At 46.5% G+C, this 23,438-nt stretch overlaps 1 protein-coding gene across 11 annotated transcripts in view; it reads right to left on the bottom strand.

Moving 5' to 3' along the window:
- The window catches only part of SYNGAP1 (synaptic Ras GTPase activating protein 1), a 169,707-nt gene that overhangs the window by 100,860 nt on the left and 45,409 nt on the right, over positions 1–23,438 (bottom strand). For all 11 annotated transcript variants that reach the window (XR_011364742.1, XM_069985465.1, XM_069985471.1 and 8 more), the window contains exon 3: positions 7,610–7,715. Coding sequence is in view for 10 of the 11 variants with exons in the window: in XM_069985465.1 (XP_069841566.1) it covers positions 7,610–7,715 (106 nt within the window). In the remaining variant the exon portion in view is untranslated. The remainder of the gene's footprint in view (positions 1–7,609; positions 7,716–23,438) is intronic.

Genomic DNA, 23,438 nt, shown 5'->3' with positions numbered 1-23,438 from the left:
AGTGAGTCAGTAATGGTGTGGGGTGGCATTTCTTTGGAGATCCGCACAGCCGTCCATGTGCTCGCCAGAGATAGCCTGACTGCCATTAGGAAGCGGGATGGGGTCCTTAGACCCATTGTGTGAACATATGCTGATGCAGTGGGCCCTGGTTTCCTTCTGATGCAGGACAATGCTAGGCCTCATGTGTGTCACCAGTTCCTGCCTGATAGAGGCATTGATGCTATGGACTGGCTGCCTGTCCCCCAGACCTGAAACCAATCCAGCACATCTGGGACATCATGTCTTGCTCCATCCACCAATGTATGTCACGTTGCGAAAAAAGACTGTCCAGGAGTTGCCGGATGCTTTAGTCCAGGTCTGGGAGGAGTTCCCTCAGAAGACCATCAGCCACCTCATTAGGATCATGCCTGGACCTTGTAGGGAGGTCATACAGCCACTTCATCAGGAGCATGCCCGGGCCTTGTAGGGAGGTCATACAGCCACCTCATCAGGAGCATGCCCGGGCCTTGTAGGGAGGTCATACAGCCACCTCATCAGGAGCATGCCCGGGACTTGTAGGGAGGTCATACAGCCACCTCATCAGGAGCATGCCCGGGCCTTGTAGGGAGGTCATACAGACACCTCATCAGGAGCATGCCCGGGCCTTGTAGGGAGGTCATACAGACACCTCATCAGCTGCATGCCCGGGCCTTGTAGGGAGGTCATACAGACACCTCATCAGGAGCATGCCCGGGCCTTGAAGGGAGGTCATACAGCCACCTCATCAGGAGCATGCTCGGACCTTGTAGGGAGGTCATACAGCCACTTCATCAGGAGCATGCCCGGGCCTTGAAGGGAGGTCATACAGCCACCTCATCAGGAGCATGCCCGGGCCTTGTAGGGAGGTCATACAGCCACTTCATCAGGAGCATGCCCGGGCCTTAAAGGGAGGTCATACAGCCACCTCATCAGGAGCATGCCCGGACCTTGTAGTGAGGTCATACAGCCACTTCATCAGGAGCATGCCCGGGTAGTGTAGGGAGGTCATACAGCCACCTCATCAGGAGCATGCCCGAGCCTTGTAGGGAGGTCATACAGCCACCTCATCAGGAGCAAGGCCGGGCCTTGTAGGGAGGTCATACAGCCACCTCATCAGGAGCATGCCCGGGCCTTGTAGGGAGGTCATACAGACACCTCATCAGGAGCATGCCCGGGCCTTGTAGGGAGGTCATACTGACACCTCATCAGGAGCATGCCTGGGCCTTGTAGGGAGGTCATACAGACACCTCATCAGGAGCATGCCCGGGGCCTTGTAGGGAGGTCATACTGACACCTCATCAGGATCATGCCCAGGCCTTGTAGGGAGGTCATACAGCCACCTCATCAGGAGCATGCCCGGGCCTTGTAGGGAGGTCATACAGCCACCTCATCAGGATCATGCCCAGGCCTTGTAGGGAGGTCATACAGCCACCTCATTAGGAGCATGCCCGGGCCTTGTAGGGAGGCCATACAGCCACCTCATCAGGAGCATGCCCGGGCCTTGTAGGGAGGTCATACAGCCACCTCATCAGGATCATGCCCGGGCCTTGTAGGGAGGTCATACAGCCACCTCATCAGGAGCATGCCTGGGCCTTGTAGGGAGGTCATACACCACCTCATCAGGAGCATGCCCGGCCTTGTAGGGAGGTCATACAGCCACCTCATCAGGAGCATGCCCGGGCCTTGTAGGGAGGTCATACACATCATCAGGAGCATGCCCAGGCCTTGTAGGGAGGTCATACAGCCACCTCATCAGAAGCATGCCCGGGCCTTGTAGGGAGGTCATACAGACACCTCATCAGGAGCATGCCCAGGCCTTGTAGGGAGGTCATACACCTCATCAGGAGCCTGCCCGGGCCTTGTAGGGAGGTCATACAGACACCTCATCAGGAGCATGCCCGGGCCTTGTAGGGAGGTCATACAGCCACCTCATCAGGAGCATGCCCGGGCCTTGTAGGGAGGTCATACAGACACCTCATCAGGAGCCTGCCCGGGCCTTGTAGGGAGGTCATACAGCCTCCTCATCAGGAGCATGCCCGGGCCTTGTAGGGAGGTCATACAGCCTCCTCATCAGGAGCATGCCCGGGCCTTGTAGGGAGGTCATACAGGCACGTGGAGGCCACACACAATGCTCAGCCACATTTTCTTGTCTTGAGCCATTTCCACTGGAGTTGGATGAGCCTGTAATGGGATTTTCCACTTAGATTTTAAATTCAAACCTCCATGGGATATTCATTGTGTGTTACATTGATCATTTTTAGGTTTTATTGTTCTCAATGCATTCCTCTATGTAATGAATAAAGATTTACAACTGGAATATTTAATTCATTGAGATCTAGGATGTGGTCTTTTAGTGTTCCCTTTATTTTTTGAGCAGGATATATACAGTGTATATATATATATATATATATATATATATATATATATATATATATATATATATATATATATTTATCACAATACAAATAAGGCACATAAATACTCAGACAGGAAGCCAGTGGGGGTGTTGGAGCTGCTTGTCCATATGAAGAGATGCATGAAGTGCGGCTGTGGATGGGGGTGCAGCCCCCCGGGATAGACCAGGGATCTCCTACCTCCCTCACAGCCCATGTAATAATTAGCTGTCATTAGACTGCAGTAGATGTGTGGGAGCAGGAGAAGGACAGAGAGAAGGATGAGGCGACACATCGATCTGTTCATTAGACCCTTATTTTGGGATCTTCAGTCTGTACATCTGCTCCTCATTCTTGTATCATCCCATCTGTCTCTAGTAAAATCACAGGCTGCTTGCACAGGCCCAGCACTGGAAGCACTCCCATCCCTGCTCCGCTGTCACCGACTCTGGATCAGACTGATCAGGAGATCACACACAGGCCCAGCACTGGAAGCATTGGGTAATGTGATAGATGATAGACAGAATATATGAGATAGGAGATAGATATGAGATAGTCGGCAGTGTCCATGTATATAGCGTGTGCCCCTGTCGCTTTGTATATCTGTATTATTTCCGCTGACACATAACATCATGTGTATGGAGATAATGGAGCACAGTTCTGTGGTGTGGCCCCAGGCTCGGCCTCCGTCAGGAGACGCTAACTCCATGTGACAGTGTGCGGCCCTCACATAGACCCGGTCTGTGGATAGTAACATTATTAATCTGTGGTCACACTGTGCAGTGTTGGCATCCTTCAGCGATCCTGCCACCATCGAGCCACGTAAGAGAGAAACCTGAGGGTAAAGTTTACACTTGTCCTGGCCTCTGTACTCTCTGTACTCTGTGCCCTCTGTACTCTGTACCCTCTGTACCCTCAGTCCTCTGTGCCCTCTGTACTCTGTGCCCTCTGTACTTTCTGCCCTATGTGCCCTCTGTACCCTATATGTACTCTGTACCCTCAGTCCTCTTTGGCCTCTGTACTCTGTGCCCTCTGTACTCTGTACCCTCTGTACCCTCAGTCCTCTGTGCCCTCTGTACTCTGTGCCCTCTGTACTTTCTGCCCTATGTGCCCTCTGTACCCTATATGTACTCTGTACCCTCAGTCCTCTTTGGCCTCTGTACTCTGTGCCCTCTGTACCCTCTGTACTCTCTGTACTTTGTGCCCTCTGTACCCTATGTACTCTGTACCCTCGGTCCTCTTTGCCCTCTGTACTCTGTGCCCTCTGTACTTTCTGCCCTATGTGCCCTCTGTACTCTGTACTGCCACTTACAAGGCATATTGGGTGGGACTGTGGGGTCTGTACAGGTTCTCAGGTTCTCAATGTTGCATTTACTGACAGCAAACAGAGATCTTGAAAATAATGAAGAATAAAGAACAATAGAAGGAACGATCTTCTTCTATCGTCCGCCTGTGGTGCTCGTATTATCTGACAACATCTTTACCTTAAGACTCAGACCTTGCGGCTACAGATAATTCCCATGACCACGTTCTGCTGAGCTGATGCATCCAAGCACATTGTGCGCGCATCGTCCCGCAGACCCCCGAGGACTACAAGGACCATCATCAAAATTTTATTCACCCCCTATTTAAAGAGCTATTATAGAAGAATGACCTCTAACCTGCGCTCCCCCAGCTGGAACTTTGTATGGCCCCTCCCTGCAGCCTGAGCCCAGCCTTACATATAGACTCACTGAGTGAGTCCACAAGGATATTAAGAATAATGTATAAGACATATATAGAGATCCCAGCGATATGTACGGTGATGTGACTGCAAGAACCTGATCACATCAGTGTCAACATCCTTCCACTGTTCCTGGCATATGAAAGACCTGAGGCTATAGGGCCCCTGAGGAGGGATAAGAGGGTCCCAGGCTGGACATGGGGAATGTAGATGACGCATCCACTTTGTATCAACAATGTGATATAATCCGGTCCATCGGCCAAAGTGTTAAACATCACATCAAAAAAGCACAGGCGTAGAGTCAGGAGGAAGATGGAGACGCGCGACACCCGATACATCAGCACTTATCTACAGATACATCACATTAGATAAGAGATTAGATAATGGCTTCAAGGGCTTCTCCATCTTGGAAAGCCTTTACCCATATACCCTAATAAAGAATACAATATGCCATTTATGAGACATAATATGCACTGTAAGTAAATATTCGGAGGACACCTTACAGGAGGAACCACTGGGGGATGCGCATAGTGGACAGCCCCATTGTTCCAGGCTGATGTTGCAGTTCTACATTATGGCACATGACCTTGTTTTCTTCCACCCCAAAAGCTTACACCTGGCCTTTCATTTCTGAGATTCCAAGTCTCACAAGTGAAGTCCCATTCTCAAAGTAGCTTATTTATATCAGATCTAGAGATTGAAGAAGACCAGATTATGTTGATTATGTTAACAAGACTGTAAAACGTGTTATTTCCCCTTATTGCCATAAAAATTATGATCCATGTCTGGGGTGGTAACAGCCTGGTGTTATTAGGCGCTGGGGAAGGCCTATGCCAATGGGAGTGCCAGGCTGTTACTGCTTGGTTTGCAGCTGTATGATTATAGAAAAGAGAAGTTTTAAAAAAATGCAGTTTGCAGATTGCTGTGGGTTTACAGATTACAGTAGTGGGCAAAATAATGAGACTTCACAAATTTTATCTGCACACCAAAGAAATGTTTAATGATAAAAACCGACCTACAGTGTGCATTGTAAAAGATACAGAATTTTTTCTTCTTCTGGATTTCACTCCTTTTATAATGTAAAAAGGGGAAATTAGCCCCAAAATCAGATATTTTTTAAACAGTCTAATATACTTTATATGATCATATAAAGGAGATAAGTCGCTGCCAAAAAAAACACTGATCAACCTATATCTATGGAATGTGTACGTCTTCCAAAGCAGAGAACTCCTGTAACGATTGGGGGTGTATGGAGCCAAATTCTCTTTACCAATTTACTGTACATCCCAGCCATGAGTATTATCAAAAAGCAATAATCGTATATGAAAATCCATCATTTAGTCCATAGAAGGCGGTGTTGAATGTGAACACACTACACATAAAGAATGATTAAAAAACAAACAAACGCAGGGCTCGTTACAATGTATCAGAGGTCGACATCGCCCCTTATGTATGCTTGTTGCATCACAATGTCTCCACGCTGCCCCCTAGTGTCTGATTATTTTCCAGCACAGACTGGATTTCACCCATGTAAGGTTATTTCATTGCTGTTATTCTAGGTCAGTTTAATATTCTGCTCCCATCCATCTTACACGTGTCCTCAGCGTATCTCCGCATCTCCACAATATGTCATCACTTTACATCTATAAGTCCAGCAGCCGGCGAGACGCCTTCATCCATACATCACGGAATATTTGGCTGCTGTCGGGACCTTTCATCACTGCTTGTTCTCGTGTCTTCTGGGTATCAGGCCACTCCATCACTATCTGTCCTTACATCACAGTATTTTCTATCATCACTGTATGCTTACATCATCTATATATCTGCTGGTAGGGGTTTCACCATCGTATAAAGGGAGGACATAGGGCTAGGACCAGCAATAGCTTTATGATTGGTGGGGTCTGACCTCTGGAACCACCAATGGTGGAGGAGTTATTTTACACATTGATCCTTGGTCACCTGGCTGTGCAAACCACTGCAGCCGGACCTGTTCACTATACTGGTGCACTATTATGGTGTGCTACACAACTGGAGTGGTCAGGGGGCGCCATTGTGCAAGCAAAGGAGGTATATATATATATATATATATATATATATATATATATATATATATAAATACCTACAATTGTGTGGGTGGATAAGAGTCCCAGAGGTCATACAGTGATGACATATCCACAGCTGACAGGCCAGACACGTGTTAGTTGGAGAGTTGGAGCCATATCTATTTACATGTGACCGCTATGCTAGTGGATTATAGTAAAGTGGATGGTTCATGGATTATAACAGTGGATAATAAAGGTTACGTGGACGGTCCATTTGCTTTGACTATCCAAACCATATGTCATCATTTTATAAGAGGGGAATATCCTTTTATCCTCTCTATATCATGTGGTTACTATTGCTTACTACCGGGATGCAGACTACCATGGCAATACCACAACATATATATATAAATATATATATATATGTATATATATATTTGGAGGGACAGTGAAAGTCCTGCTGATCCCGACCACATACCCTGATTGACAGCTTCAGCTGTATCCACCCTCTTCACGGAGAGGACAGAAAGCGGCAGTCAGAAACCGAGAGTTCAGGTTCATACGAACCTGAACCTCGGCAGGTTCGCTCATCTCTAAACATAACTTTTGATATGTTGCTGCCCATAGTGAGACTAACAATTCCTTCCATACTTGTTATTATGTATTCCGTTTCCTTCCCTTAGTTCTGAGCTGCTGCTTTCTGCAGAAAACACAAAGATCTGTGTGTGAGCTTTTCTCTCTGTCTCCCCCTCCCCCCCTTCTGATGTAAACAAGTCCCTGACTGGCTTTATCTGCAACATTATGACTTCTTTGTAATACTGAGAAGATTAATCATAGAGAGGTCTTTAGCAACTTGACCTCAGATTAACCCTCCCAGCATTACAAAGAAGCTACAATGTTGCATATAAAGCCAGTCAGGGACTTGTTTACATCAGCGTCTCAGGCGGGAGTGGGAGAAGGGGGAGACAAAGAGAAAAGCTCACACACAGATTTTTGTGTTTTCAGCAGAAAGCAGCAGCTCAGAACTGGGGGAAAGAGACTGAATAGATAATAACAAGTATGAAAGGAATTGTTAGTCTCATCATGGGCAGCAACATATCAAAAGTTATGTTTGAGTGGAGTACCCCTTTAATGTCAACCCCCTGTGACACTTGATCACGGCGCCCAGCCCTTTGCTGTCTCTTGTGTTTTGCAATCATTCTAGCAGTTCTCATGTTATGGGATCATTACAATTCAGTGGCTCGATGGCGCGATATTCTGCGGCGCCCGGCTTCACCACAGGATCAATAAGCTGATTATCTGACTGTAATACTATAACACATATACATAATATAATCCATCATCCCGGATTAGGCACCATTATTGCATTGTATTCCTATGTCACCACATTTGCATGTTATATATGATGAGAGATAGCGGAGGTTTGTCAGTACCGTGTTCGTCAGGATGTTTCCCCTCCACGGGGACGCTGACTGTGCGCCTCAAGAATTTGGTTCTGGTAGGATCGCTTCTCCTCTCACGTACTAACAGCGGGTGAACCTGAAAATGAAAGGAATATATTACAGAGAATATAAATGGCTGAACCCAGATTCTGTGCCACCAATACCAAATAATAGTAAAAAAAAATCCAAAAGGCACAAGAATAAGAGAGCACAGATAATAGGGATCCATGGGAGGAAATCCTGATCCACCACCATGTTATGTCTAGTATAGAGTCTGAGGGGGTGAAGCATGACGGAGGGATTCAAAGAACACCAAAGGGACAAACCATCATGCGTCATCCTCCACAGCCCCTGCACTACTGGAGGTATTATATGAGGATCATAAATAAGAACAGAAAAAAAGATTTATATGAGGGGGTAGACTTGAGCCGTCCTTGTATTACATGATTGGTTACTATATTTCCCTCTGCTGATTTCTCTACAAATCCAGCAGAAATTTTAAAAGGGGTTGTCTACTATAATACTGCCACCAGTTATACACATATAACTACCAAAATATAATACTGCCCCCTAGTTATACAACTACAGTATAACTACCAAAATACTGCTCCTATGTACAAGAATATAACTACTATAATACTGCCGCTATATACAGAAATATAACTACTATAATACTGCTCCTATATACAAGCATATAACTACTATAATACTGATCCCTATATACAAGAATATAACTACTATAATACTGCTCCTATATACAAGAATATAACTACTATAATACTGCTCCTATATACAAGAATATAACTACTATAATACTGCCCCCTATATACAAGAATATAACTACTATAATACTGCTCCTATATACAAGAATATAACTACTATAATACTGCCCCCTATATACAGGAATATAACTACTATAATACAAACATAAAGAGTAAAGAGACGTGCACTCACCAATGTGGTATGCCGCTGGGGTGCTTTATTAGAGGTTACTTCCACATATGCATGGAGGGGGAGGTGGAGGCAGGTGTATTCTCAGGAGTAGACAACGATCGTTTCACGTGTTCCCACGCTTCTTCCGGTCTACGGAATTCCGTAGACCGGAAGAAGCGTGGGAACACGTGAAACGATCGTTGTCTACTCCTGAGAATACACCTGCCTCCACCTCCCCCTCCCTGCATATGTGGAAGTAACCTCTAATAAAGCACCCCAGCGGCATACCACATTGGTGAGTGCACGTCTCTTTACTCTTTATGTTTGTATCATACTCATCTGCTTAGACGGAGCACCCCGAACTAGGTAGCCGCAGCTGGGGCACCCCTGTTTGGTCCTATCCCACTGTATCCAGTGACCGGAGATTGCGAGGGCGGTGCGATCCACCTCTCCCCTACTGTGATAACTACTATAATACTGCTCCTATATACAGGAATATAACTACTATAATACTGCTCCTATATACAAGAATATAACTACTATAATACTGCTCCTATATACAAGAATATAACTACTATAATACTGCCCCCTATATACAGGAATATAACTACTATAATACTGCTCCCTATATACAGGAATATAACTACTATAATACTACTCCTATGTACAGGAAAATAACTACTATAATACTGCTCCTATATACAGGAATATAACTACTATAATACTGCTCCTATATACAAGAATATAACTACTATAATACTGCTCCTATATACAAGAATATAACTACTATAATACTGCTTCTATATACAAGAATATAACTACTATAATACTGCTCCTATATACAAGAATATAACTACTATAATACTGCTCCTATATACAAGAATATAACTACTATAATAATGCTTCTATATACAAGAATATAACTACTATAATACTGCTCCCTATATACAAGAATATAACTACTAAAATACTGCTTCTATATACAGGAATATAACTACTATAATACTGCTCCCTATATACAAGAATATAACTACTATAATACTGCTCCTATATACAAGAATATAACTACTATAATACTGCTCCCCTATATACAAGAATATAACTACTATAATACTGCTCCTATATACAAGAATATAACTACTATAATACTGCTCCTATGTACAAGAATATAACTACTATAATACTGCTCCTATATACAAGAATATAACTACTATAATACTGCTCCCCTATATACAAGAATATAACTACTATAATACTGCTCCCTACATACAGGAATATAACTACTATAATACTGCTCCTATATACAAGAATATAACTACTATAATACTGCTCCTATATACAAGAATATAACTACTATAATACTGCTCCCTATATACAGGAATATAACTACTATAATACTGTTCCTTTCTTATAGGATGAGCTCATGGATGTACTGTATATAAGCAGCACAGATCTGTACAATACAATTGCATTCTATGGCCACTTGCTGACAATCTTTACATTTTGTGCCCCTTTAAGTGCGAGTGTTTCAGTCAGAGTGTGCGGTGACTTCATACACATCTCTCAATGAATGCAGATGGCTGTATGATAGAGGATTGCATAAGATGCGTGTGCTCTGGGGGTGGAGTCCGGAGCTGTTACAGGTTACGGCAGGCATGGCAGGTAGCGCGGCTTCCTCTGCGTGGCACTCATGCCCCCGTGTGGGGGTCTTGCACTGCTCCACAGTCTCTATACCTGTGCTGCCTCCTCCTCCTCCTCTTTCCTTCCAGCTCTCACTGTCAGCTTCACCAGCTGTTACACAACTACAACTCCCATCATGCCTTCAGCTGTCAGGGCATGATGGGAATTGTAGTTGTGCAGCAGCTGGAAGGCCAGTGGTTGGGGAACCCCCCTGACTGTCCCTATGTGCCCCGCCGCCGGTGTCAGATCAGCACACCAGTGGTTAATGCCGATGGCTTTGTTCTCTGCCTCCCATTGGTGGAACGGATCGGGACTTTCGGCTGACGGGTTAATTACAATAATTATCCTGTACAAGTAAAAGCAGCGGCTGTGACTATAGCGCCATACTGCTTTATTCTAGCTATTCCGCTCCCTCACCCACTCCATCTATGTGTCTACCCGCTGCACCACCCCGCTCCCCCCTCCTGTACCCCGATTGGGGTGTCTAATCCCCCATATAGACCCCCTAATACTTGGAATACTGCCATCTCCTCCTCGCCATCCGCCCATTTGCTGATGATTTAACCCCTAGCCCCCCAGCTGTGCCTGTCCGTCCCCATCACCCCCGTTTCTCCCCATCCTGGTTTTGTCTGCAGTTCCCTCTTTTTAACCCATCCCTCCATCTGTGCTCCCCATCGCTTCCCTGTCTCTATCTCTCTCCCACTCTCTCCCTCTAATGCTCTGAGTTCCTTGCAGTAACAATGACAGGACAGGATCTGGGAGAGCAGCTTGTAATCCTCCCACATACCCCCCGTCCATCAGCTGCCTCATTCAGCTTCTGTGTGGGGAGGGGGAAGAGAGGCGGCTGCTGCTACCACCACCGCCGAATCACCTCGCCTCCCCTCGTACTGCCTGAACCCCTGGCTGTGTGGCCTCTCGTCCTGCCAGGACCACACCAGACGGACAGACAGAACCTGCGGAGGTGGTCCAGACTGTGTGTGTGGCAGACAGTGCTGCAGAGGTGGCAATTGCAGCTGGGCCCATACAGCTCAGGACCTCAGGGCCCTAATGCAGTATGACTGCTTCATGTTACATGGGCTTTCCTCATTCTGCCTGACCCGTTACTGTGCAGCCGTTTGTCCTGCCGGGACCACAGCAGATGGACAGACCATATAGAGGTAATCCAGACTAGACAGTGCTGCAGAGGTTGCAATGACAACTGGGCCCCTAAACCTCAGGGCCCTTAGGCAATGTGAAAGCATCATGCTATGTGGGCTCTCCTCAAACTGCCCGACCCATGACCGCATGGCCTCTTGTCCTGCCGGGACCACAGAAGATGGACAGACCATGTAGAGGTAATCCAGACTAGACAGTGCTGCAGAGGTTGCAATGACAACTGGGCCCCTATACCTCAGGGCCCTTATGACTGCATCATGCTACACTGGCTGGCCTTATACTGCCTGATCCCCTGGCTCTGCAGCCCCCTGTCCTGTCAGGACTATACCAGACAGAACCATGTAGAGATAATCCAGACTAGACACAATGACAACTGCAGAGGCTGCAATGACAAGTGGGCCCCTATATCTCAGGGCCCTTATGTAATATGACTACATCATGCCACATGGGCTCCCCCCGTACTGCCTGACCCCTGACTTTGTGGCCCCTGGCGTTGCCAGGACTATACCAGACAGAACCATGTAGAGGTGACCCAGACCAGTGCTGCGGAGGCTGTAATGACATCTGGGCCCCTATACCTCCTGAAATATGAGTAAATGCAAAGATATAAGATGCTAGCTACACAATGATCGTAGCACATTAAGCAGGTGTAGTTCGGGCATATAGAAATGTATCGACCCTACTGTATCTCTGTATGAATCCAATTATATCTGGAGGCAGAAGCAAAGGCAGATGCTGAAGATGTCACCATGATGTCATGATGTCACCATGATAGATGGAGCGGGAGCATCACCGACCTATAGAAGTCTATGGACCTTCTTATACCGCCACATCTGGAAATCTATGGACCCCATTATAATGCCACATCTGGAAATCTACGGACCCCATTATAACGCCACATCTGGAAATCAATGGACCCTATAATACCGCCACATCTGGACATCGATGGACCCTACTATACCGCCACATCTGGAAATCGATGGACCCTACTATACCGCCACATCTGGAAATCAATGGACTTTATAATACCACCACATCTGGAAATCTATGGAGCCTATTATACCGCCACATCTGGACATCTATGGACCCTACCTATTATACCACCACATCTGGAAATCGATGGACCCTACTATACTGCCACATCTGGACTTCTATGGACTCTATTATACCGCTACATCTGGAAATCTATGGACCTTACTATACTGCCACATCTGGACTTCTATGGACTCTATTATACCGCCACATCTGGAAATCTATGGACCCTACTATACTGCCACATCTGTACTTCTATGGACCCTATTATACCACCATATCTAAACATCTATGGACCCTATTATACCGCTGCATATGGATATTGATGGACCCTTTTATACCGCCACATCTGAACATCTATGGACCCTATTATACCGCTGCATCTGGAAATCTATGGACCCTATTATACCACCACATCTGGAAATCGATGGACCCTACTATACTGCCACATCTGGAAATCAATGGACTCTAGTATACAGACACATCTGGAAGTCGATGGACCCTATTATACTGGCATATGTGGAAATCTATGGGCCCTATTATACCACCAAATGATGAAATCGATGGACCCTAATATACCGCCAGATGCAAAGATATATGACGCTACATGCACATTGATGTATTTGTGGTGTCGGGATGGATCGGGGGCATTTCAGTGCTATATAACTCTATCAGCCCTGGATGTAACGTCTTAGAGGGTGTTTATTCATGTCGTGTTCCATTAGATGTGATATTCCCGAGCATTGCCTCTATGGGAGAAGAGGAAGCAGTATGAAGGTGTCTTGTAATACGGGACCATATGGACCACATGGACAACACCGCTGAGGCTTGCTAACATTTTCCCTCCTATCCCCGTCTGTGGCTGAGCTGAGCAGATGAGACCCGTACATGCTAGTGAAGCCAGTAGAAAACCGTACTAAACATATGTCACCGCAATCTGGGCAACTCTGCAATGGCTGACATTAATGGTTATCATGCAGCTTCTGTTTCTTGTGTAGCAGGCTTAAAGCCGGCCGTGGAAATCCGAGATCACGTACACGGCCATGTTTATACAAGTACAACAGGGCTCCCAAAGAGGTGTATGTCGCCCTTAGTGTACCTCTGTGTGTCTCCATACCATGTACCTCTATGTACCTCTGTGTGTCTCCATACCATGTACCTCTATGTACCTCTGTGTGTCTCCATACCATGCACCTCTATGTACCTCTGTGTGTCTCCATACCATGCACCTCTATGTACCTCTGTGTGTCTCCATACCATGTACCTCTATGTACCTCTGTGTGTCTCCATACCATGCACCTCTATGTACCTCTGTGTGTCTCTATACCATGTACCTCTATGTACCTCTGCTGTCTCCATACCATGTACCTCTATGTACCTCTGCTGTCTCCATACCATGTACCTCTATGTACCTCTGTGTGTCTCCATACCATGTACCTCTATGTACCTCTGTGTGTCTCCATACCATGTACCTCTATGTACCTCTGCTGTCTCCATACCATGTACCTCTATGTACCTCTGCTGTCTCCATACCATGTACCTCTATGTACCTCTGCTGTCTCCATACCATGTACCTCCATGTACCTCTGTGTGTCTCCATACCATGTACCTCTGTGTGTCTCCATACCATGTACAGTGGTGCCTTGGATTACAAGCATAATTGGTTCCGGGACTGCGCTTGTAATCCAAATCCACTCTTAAACCAAAGCAAATTTTCCCATAAGAAATTATAGAAATGCAGACAATTGGTTCCACACCCCAAAAATAATGATTTATTATTCTGAAAAAAATGTAAAAATAATGAAGCAAACATTTAGAAACAGCAGAACATGTGATATTATAAGTTACAGCTATGAAGAGATTACCTCCACAGTCCTGTCCCCTTATGTAAGCCCCAGCCTGAAGTGGATCTACCATGATTTGGAAGGTGAGGGAGACCTCCTGGGTCAGAGTACAGTGCTGTAGACCGCGCTATGCAGACCATGCCCCTCCCCCATTCTCCCTCCCACCCAGTACAGGGAGCTCTTAAACCAAAGCAGTGCTCTTATACCAAGTTACAATTTTGAAAAACTGTGAGCTCTTAAACCAAAACGCTCTTAAACCAAGTTACTCTTAAACCAAGGTACCACTGTACTTCTATGTACCTCTGCTGTCTCCATACCATGTACTTCTATGTACCTCTGGGTGTCTCCATACCATGTACCTCTATGTACCTCTGTGTGTCTCCATACCATGTACATCTATGTACCTCTGTGTGTCTCCATACCATGTACCTCTATGTACCTCTATACCATGTACCTCTATGTACCTCTGCTGCCTCCATACCATGTACCTCTATGTACCTCTATACCATGTACCTCTATACCATGTACCTCTATGTACCTCTGTGTGTCTCCATACCATGTACATCTATGTACCTCTGTGTGTCTCCATACCATGTACCTCTATGTACCTCTATACCATGTACCTCTATGTACCTCTATACCACGTACCTCTATGTACCTCTGTGTGTCTCCATACCATGTACCTCTATGTACCTCTATACCATGTACCTCTATGTACCTCTGTGTGTCTCAATACCATGTACATCTATGTACCTCTGTGTGTCTCCACACCATGTACCTCTATGTACCTCTATGTACCTCTGCTGCCTCCATACCATGTACCTCTATGTACCTCTGCTGCCTCCATACCATGTACCTCTATGTACCTCTGTGTGTCTCCATACCATGCACCTCTATGTACCTCTGCTGCCTCCATACCATGTACCTCTGTGTGTCTCCATACCATGTACCTCTATGTACCTCTATTTACCTCTGCTGCCTCCATACCATGTACCTCTGTGTGTCTCCATACCATGTACCTTTATGTACCTCTATGCACCTCTATGTACTTCTGCATGCCTCCATACCATGTACCTTTATGTACCTCTATACCATGTACCTCTGTGTGTTTCCATACCATGTACCTCTATGCACCTCTATGTACCTCTATGCACCTCTATGTACCTCTATGTACCTCTGCATGCCTCCATACCATGTACCTCTATGTACCTCTGCTGCCTCCATACCCTATACCTCTATGTACCTCTGCATGCCTCTATACCATGTACCTCTATGTACCTCTGCTGTCTCCATACCATGTACCTCTATGTACCTCTATGTACCTCTGCTGTCTCCATACCATGTACCTCTATGCACCTCTATGTACCTCTGCTGCCTCCATACCATGTACCTCTATGTACCTCTTTGTGTCTCCATACCATGTACCTCTATGTACCTCTATGTACTTCTGCATGCCTCCATACCATGTACCTCTATGTACCTCTGCTGCCTCCATACCATGTACCTCTATACCATGTACCTCTATGTACCTCTGTGTGTCTCCATACCATGTACCTCTATGCACCTCTATGCACCTCTATGTACCTCTATGTACCTCTGCTGCCTCCATACCATGTACCTCTATGTACCTCTGTGTGTCTCCATACCATGTACCTCTATGTACCTCTGTGTGTCTCCATACCATGTACCTCTATGCACCTCTATGTACCTCCATGCACCTCTATGTACCTCTGCTGCCTCCATACCATGTACCTCTATGTACCTCTGTGTGTCTCCATACCATGTACCTCTATGCACCTCTATGTACCTCTATGCACCTCTATGTACCTCTATGTACCTCTGCATGCCTCCATACCATGTACCTCTATGTACCTCTGCTGCCTCCATACCATGTACCTCTATGTACCTCTGCTGTCTCCATACCATGTACCTCTATGTACCTCTGTGTGTCTCCATACCATGTACCTCTATGTACCTCTATGTACCTCTGCTGCCTCCATACCATGTACCTCTATGTACCTCTGCTGCCTCCATACCCAATATACCTCTATGTACCTCTGTGTGTCTCCATACCATGTACCTCTATGCACCTCTATGTACCTCTATGTACCTCTGCTGCCTCCATACCATGTACCTCTATGTACCTCTGCTGCCTCCATACCCAATACCTCTATGCACCTCTATGTACCTCTGCATGCCTCTATACCATGTACCTCTATGTACCTCTGCTGTCTCCATACCATGTACCTCTTTGTACCTCTGTGTGTCTCCATACCATGTACCTCTATGTACCTCTGCTGCCTCCATACCATGTACCTCTATGTACCTCTGTGTCTCCATACCATGTACCTCTATGTACCTCTGCTGCCTCCATACCATGTACCTCTATGTACCTCTGTGTCTCCATACCATGTACCTCTATGCACCTCTATGTACCTCTATGTACCTCTATGCACCTCTATGTACCTCTATGTACCTCTGCATGCCTCCATACCATGTACCTCTATGTACCTCTGTGTGTCTCTATACCATGTACCTCTATGCACCTCTATGTACCTCTGCTGTCTCCATACCATGTACCTCTTTGTACCTCTGCATGCCTCCATACCATGTACCTCTGTGTGTCTCCATACCATGTACCTCTATGTACCTCTGCTGTCTCCATACCATGTACCTCTATGTACCTCTGCATGCCTCCATACCATGTACCTCTATGCACCTCTATGTACCTCTGCTGTCTCCATACCATGTACCTCTTTGTACCTCTGCTGCCTCCATACCATGTACCTCTATGTACCTCTGCATGTCTCAATACCATGTACCTCTAGGTACCTCTGCATGCCTCCATACCATGTACCTCTATGTACCTCTGCATGTCTCAATACCATGTACGTCAATGTACCTCTGCATGCCTCCATACCATGTACCTCTATGTACCTCTGCTGCCTCCATACCATGTACCTCTATGTACCTCTATGCACCTCTATGTACCTCTGCATGCCTCCATACCATGTACCTCTATGTACCTCTGCATGTCTCAATACCATGTACCTCTATGTACCTCTATGCACCTCTATGTACCTCTGCTGCCTCCATACCATGTACCTCTATGTACCTCTGCATGCCTCCATACCATGTACCTCTATGTACCTCTGCATGTCTCAATACTATGTACCTCTATGCACCTCTATGTACCTCTGCATGCCTCCATACTATGTATCTCTTTGTACCTCTGCTGCCTCCATACCATGTACCTCTATGTACCTCTGCATGTCTCTATACCATGTACCTCTATGTACCTCTGCTGCCTCCATACCATGTACCTCTATGTACCTCTGCTGCCTCCATAACATGTACCTCTATGTACCTCTGTGTGTCTCCATACCATGTACCTCTATGTACCTCTATGTACCTCTGCTGCCTCCATACCATGTACCTCTATGTACCTCTGCATGCCTCCATACCATGTACCTCTATGTACCTCTATGTACCTCTGTGTGTCTCCATACCATGTACCTCTATGTACCTCTATACCATGTACCTCTATGTACCTCTATACCACGTACTTCTATGTACCTCTGTGTGTCTCCATACCATGTACCTCTATGTACCTCTGCTGCCTCCATACCATGTACCTCTATGTACCTCTGCATGTCTCCATACAAGTTCCAAACCAAAAGACATTGTGGAGGTCTCAGAGCTCATGGTGCCTCTATCTCCATAGTACGGCACCCAACATAACCTATACAATGTGGCAAATCGGTCGGTCGGACATTCCTAAAACTAAGGGCTTCGCAGTGCAGCAATACAATGAGGTCACGTCTAGGTCCAGGTAAAAGTCTGAGAGTGAGGATTGACCAACAATCTACATGGTGTGGGGACAGTGGAGTCAGCCATGTTGGTTTTCACCATGTCCGTCCTTTCCTTTTTTGCCAGTGGCTTTATGCGCTTTTCACTGTTAACTGAAAATAGAATAAGAGTATGGCTGACAGCTACATCATGTATGGCCGACTAGATGCTGGAAGACTCCTTTAAGGCTGGAAAAGTATAAAGCTTTGCACATATTCAGACATATTGATTTAGTGTAGGGATGGTCCAAACCGAGTTCGGTTCGGGTTTGTACGAACCCGAACCCTCGGTAATGATTCCCGCTGTCTGCCTGCTCTGTGGAGCGTGCGGATCCAGCGGGAGGACCGCCTGGAAAACTGGGATACAGCCATAGCTATAGGCTGTATCCCAGTTTTGAGGGCGTTACTCCCGCTGGATCCGCCCGCTCCACGGATATTAACCCCGAACCTCGGCAGGTTCGGACCATCCCTAATTTAGAGTCATCTTGTTCTTAGAGGCAAAAGCCACTGATCAGTCATATCATTAAAAAGCCTTGTCTAATATTGTGTAGGTCATGCTCTCCTAGGCTTGATCAGTAATAGATGCTGTAAGGTGTGGGGTGCTGCCTCCATTATCCCTGTGGTGCCCCCTGTGGGATCAGTATCAGATCCTGTAAGGTATGGGGTGCTGCCTCCATTATCCCTGTGGTGCCCCCTGTGGGATCAGTATCAGATCCTGTAAGGTGTGAGGTGCTGCCTCCATTATCCCTGTGGTGCCCCCTGTGGGATCAGTATCAGATCCTGTACGTCCTGTAAGGTGTGGGGTGCTGCCTCCATTATCCCTGTGGTGCCCCCTGTGGGATCAGTAATAGATCCTGTAAGGTGTGGGGTGCTGCCTCCATTATCCCTGTGGTGCCCCCTGTGGGATCAGTATCAGATCCTGTAAGGTGTGGGGTGCTGCCTCCATTATCCCTGTGGTGCCCCCTGTGGGATCAGTATCAGATCCTGTACGTCCTGTAAGGTGTGGGGTGCTGCCTCCATTATCCCTGTGGTGCCCCCTGTGGGATCAGTATCAGATCCTGTACGTCCTGTAAGGTGTGGGGTGCTGCCTCCATTATCCCTGTGGTGCCCCCTGTGGGATCATTATCAGATCCTGTAAGGTGTGAGGTGCTGCCTCCATTATCCCTGTGGTGCCCCCTGTGGGATCAGTATCAGATCCTGTAAGGTATGGGGTGCTGCCTCCATTATCCCTGTGGTGCTCCCTGTGGGATCAGTATCAGATCCTGTAAGGTGTGGGGTGCTGCCTCCATTATCCCTGTGGTGCCCCCTGTGGGATCAGTATCAGATCCTGTAAGGTATGGGGTGCTGCCTCCATTATCCCTGTGGTGCTCCCTGTGGGATCAGTATCAGATCCTGTAAGGTGTGGGGTGCTGCCTCCATTATCCCTGTGGTGCTCCCTGTGGGATCAGTATCAGATCCTGTACGTCCTGTAAGGTGTGGGGTGCTGCCTCCATTATCCCTGTGGTGCCCCCTGTGGGATCAGTATCAGATCCTGTAAGGTGTGAGGTGCTGCCTCCATTATCCCTGTGGTGCCCCCTGTGGGATCAGTATCAGATCCTGTAAGGTGTGAGGTGCTGCCTCCATTATCCCTGTGGTGCCCCCTGTGGGATCAGTATCAGATCCTGTAAGGTGTGGGGTGCTGCCTCCATTATCCCTGTGGTGCCCCCTGTGGGATCAGCATCAGATCCTGTAAGGTGTGAGGTGCTGCCTCCATTATCCCTGTGGTGCCCCCTGTGGGATCAGTATCAGATCCTGTAAGGTGTGAGGTGCTGCCTCCATTATCCCTGTGGTGCCCCCTGTGGGATCAGTATCAGATCCTGTAAGGTGATGGGTGCGGTCTCCATGCATAGGACGTTTCTCAAGCACATCCCACAGATGATCGATCGGATTGAGATCTGGAGAATCTGGAGACTGAACAATTTCTGCAGTGTAGCCCTTGGGGCTTTACCTGCTGCCATTAGGGGGTCCTCCTGCCATGAAGGGCAGGGCCTTGGTGTGTACAATGGCTAGGTAGGTAGTATGTGTAACAGTAACATCCATATGATGCCAGGGCACAAGGTTTCCAGCAGAACAGTACCCACCACCTTGTCGCCGCCATCTTGTCTCTTTCCCATTGTGCATCCTGGTGCCATCTTTCCCCAGGTAATTAAGGCCCACGTACCCGGCCATTCACGTGATATAGAACGTAATCCAGACACCTTCTTCCTTCATTGCTCCATGCTCCACCAGTTCTGAGCTCACTTGCCCATTGTACACACTTTCAGTCTGACCGGTCTGCAGGGCCCCATACACAACAAGCTGCCATGTCCTGTGTGATCTGACTCTTTTCTATCATAGTCAGCAGAATGTTTGCTCTACAGCAGCTCTTGTGTGGAATCAGACATGACGGGCTAGACTTTACTAAGTATGGCAAACTATTCCTCTCCATTATTTGCATGTGCTCAGTAGTCCTGGATATTCATGAGAAGCAGAAAACTCTGCCCACCAGCTGCTGATTGGCAGTTGTCTATTTATACTGTACATAGGCAGACAGCTGTCAATTCACATCTGTAGGGGTCGGAAGAAGTGGCGCAGCACAAAGCCTATTCTCCTGCATATTAGGAGAACAGCTGAACAGAATAATGTAAGTAATACACCGATCTGTACAGCATTTCTGTTTATATAGTTTATATAGTGTTTTACTACTTTTGTACAATAAAACACCTTTTTTTTTACATTTTTTTTTTTGATTCAACAAAATTCCAGAATTGGTATTGATTGACAGCCATTCCTGGGCGCGCACAGAGCAGAACAAGTCCTCGATGCGCATGTGTACAGCTGGTGCGCATCCACATTCAGTAGCAGAGAATCCTGGGGGTGCTCACATTGTATGGTCAGCTCTCCTGTCACACAGCACCAAAACCTCTGTAACCACACAGTGACATTATACTGACTGAAATGTTACATAACAAAGAGCATTGTCTCCTGGTAGAGCTGGTAATATAATTAGCCTAAGTTAATTGCCCTCAGCTGATATACAACCTGCATGATGGACAGGTGTCTTTCCTTGTGTCAGTGTACAAAGAACGGGGACTTCCTGTGTTTGGTCTTTTTTTTTTTTAACAGAGAAAAGACCACAGTTTGGCATTACGTATAACGTTAAAAAAAAAAAAACAACATAAAAAATAAAATAATAAAATAAAGAGTAATAAAATATAGAGTAGATATCACAACCCCTGTAGATTTTTTTTTTTAAATAATTTTGTATATGTATGATGTATGAGGATGTATGAGGGCTTGTTTTTTTGAGGGATGACTCAGTATGTCCTGCAGGAAGTGGTATTATTTCCAGTCTGGACAGCAGGAGAGGTTTTCTATGGGGATTTGCTCCAACTCTGGACATTACCTGACATGGACAAAGGTGGCAGCTGTGTCAGAATGGAGAGAATACACCACTTCCTGCAGGACATACAGCAGCTGATAAGTGCTAGAAAACGTAAGATTTTTAAATAGAAGTGATTTGGAAGATTTTATTATTTTTTTGCATAACTATCCCTTTAAGGCGAAGAAATGAAAAGAAAACAGCTATTCTAGCATCATATTTTATCTAGGTTTTTAAGGATATGGCAATATTAGTTACATGGGCCGATTTTTACCGTTTTAAGATTACAGTTGGAATCCTAGTGTAACCTGATGGAGATCCTTTAGTTGTAGCTCCCCCTGCTGTCACACTGCTGCCTCAGCTCTGGATAAGCTGCGCCGTCCCTTCCTCACAGACCAAGCACAGCACAGGATAAACTACTAAGGGTTTTCTCACCCAGAACATTTACTATCTACCCACATCCGCCTTATATATAACCAGGCTACTCACCTGTGGTAAATGTACTTTATGCATTAAAGGAGAAGTCCCACAAAAGTACAAAAAATGGCAGGCAGGCTGGTGGGGGCAGGGATATGACAAACAACTGACCTCACCTGTCTCCGTGCCTCCGATATGCCGTTCACGGGTCCCGTTCATATCAGGCCAGGTCCTGCAGCTCTGCTAGCTGCAATATCACACCCTCGGCTGCCCGCCCAGCCAATCAGTGACTGAGGAGGGACACCGCCCCAGACACTGACTGGCTGAGCAGGCTATCACTCGGCCACGCCATGACCTTTCAGCTGGAGAAGCCGGGTATATGACACACGGGATGTTAACGGGACCCAGTAGCGGCTTATCGGAAACACGAAGACAAGTGAGCTCAGTTGTTTATTATTTTCCTGCCCCCACAAGCCTGCCTGCAGTTTTTGTACTTCAATAGGACTTCTCCTTTAGGCTATGTTCACACCACGTAAAAGTACGGCCGTTGTTGCTGATGCCAACAACGGACGTACTTTTACCGCAGTGGAACAATGCCTGTTGTTCTATGGCATCCCGGCCGGAGCGTACACACATCGTGTGCGCTCCGGCCGGGATCCCATACGCCGCCGCAAACAACTGACATGTCAGTTTTCTGCGGCCGGAATTCAGTGAATTCCGGCCGCAGAAAGACCTGTCAGTTCACACAGTGAAGCGAGCGGCTCAGGCCACTTGCTTCACTGTGGGCTAAGGGAAGCTCTGATACGGGCGCGCGCTGATGCGCCCGCATCAGAGCTCTGTGGCCAGAAGGATGATCCGGTGGGGGTCACGGAACGGCCGGTCTCTTACGTAGTGTGAATATAGCCTAAGGCTATGTTCACACAACGTACTATTTTTGAAAAGAACCGTTGTTGTTCTCCATTCATACTGCAATGAAATGCATTGAAGTCAATGGAACAACAGCCATTGTTGTCACACAATGCATTAAACAACGGCCGTTCTTTTCAACAATAGTACGTTGTGTGAACCTAGCTTCAACATTAGTCTCCCCTCTTGAATGACTTTCCTAGTAGCTTTTAGGCACCCAAAGAGCCGACTAATATTCTCGACATCAATAATTGATAAAATTCACGTAGGAAAGCTCCTATAATGGATTGGTGCGAGCACACTCACACACGCCTGAGATCACTATGCACAATGCCAGGCACTGACCTGTAAAGTCAAATGTGACTGTAGGAGCGGCATTCTCTGTAGTAAGATATAACACCTTACTGCCTGGGGATGAATCTAGGTTTGGATGATGCAACGTTTTCTATTTTTTTTTTTTTGTGCTGTTGTTTTAGGCTATTTTGTGGCTACCACCCCAGGGACCAGTTTGGGAAAGTTCCTCCATCATGCCATTGCCCATGTGCAAAAAGTGAGGTCTAGGAGGAAGAACTGAGCAGAGCCCTGACCCGACCCATCAAACACCT

Source organism: Dendropsophus ebraccatus, chromosome 10, assembly GCF_027789765.1.
Source record: "Dendropsophus ebraccatus isolate aDenEbr1 chromosome 10, aDenEbr1.pat, whole genome shotgun sequence".
In the NCBI taxonomy this organism is placed as follows: domain Eukaryota; kingdom Metazoa; phylum Chordata; class Amphibia; order Anura; family Hylidae; genus Dendropsophus; species Dendropsophus ebraccatus.
Note: the sequence above shows the minus strand (reverse complement) of the source record. Positions and strands in the feature narration are given on the sequence as shown.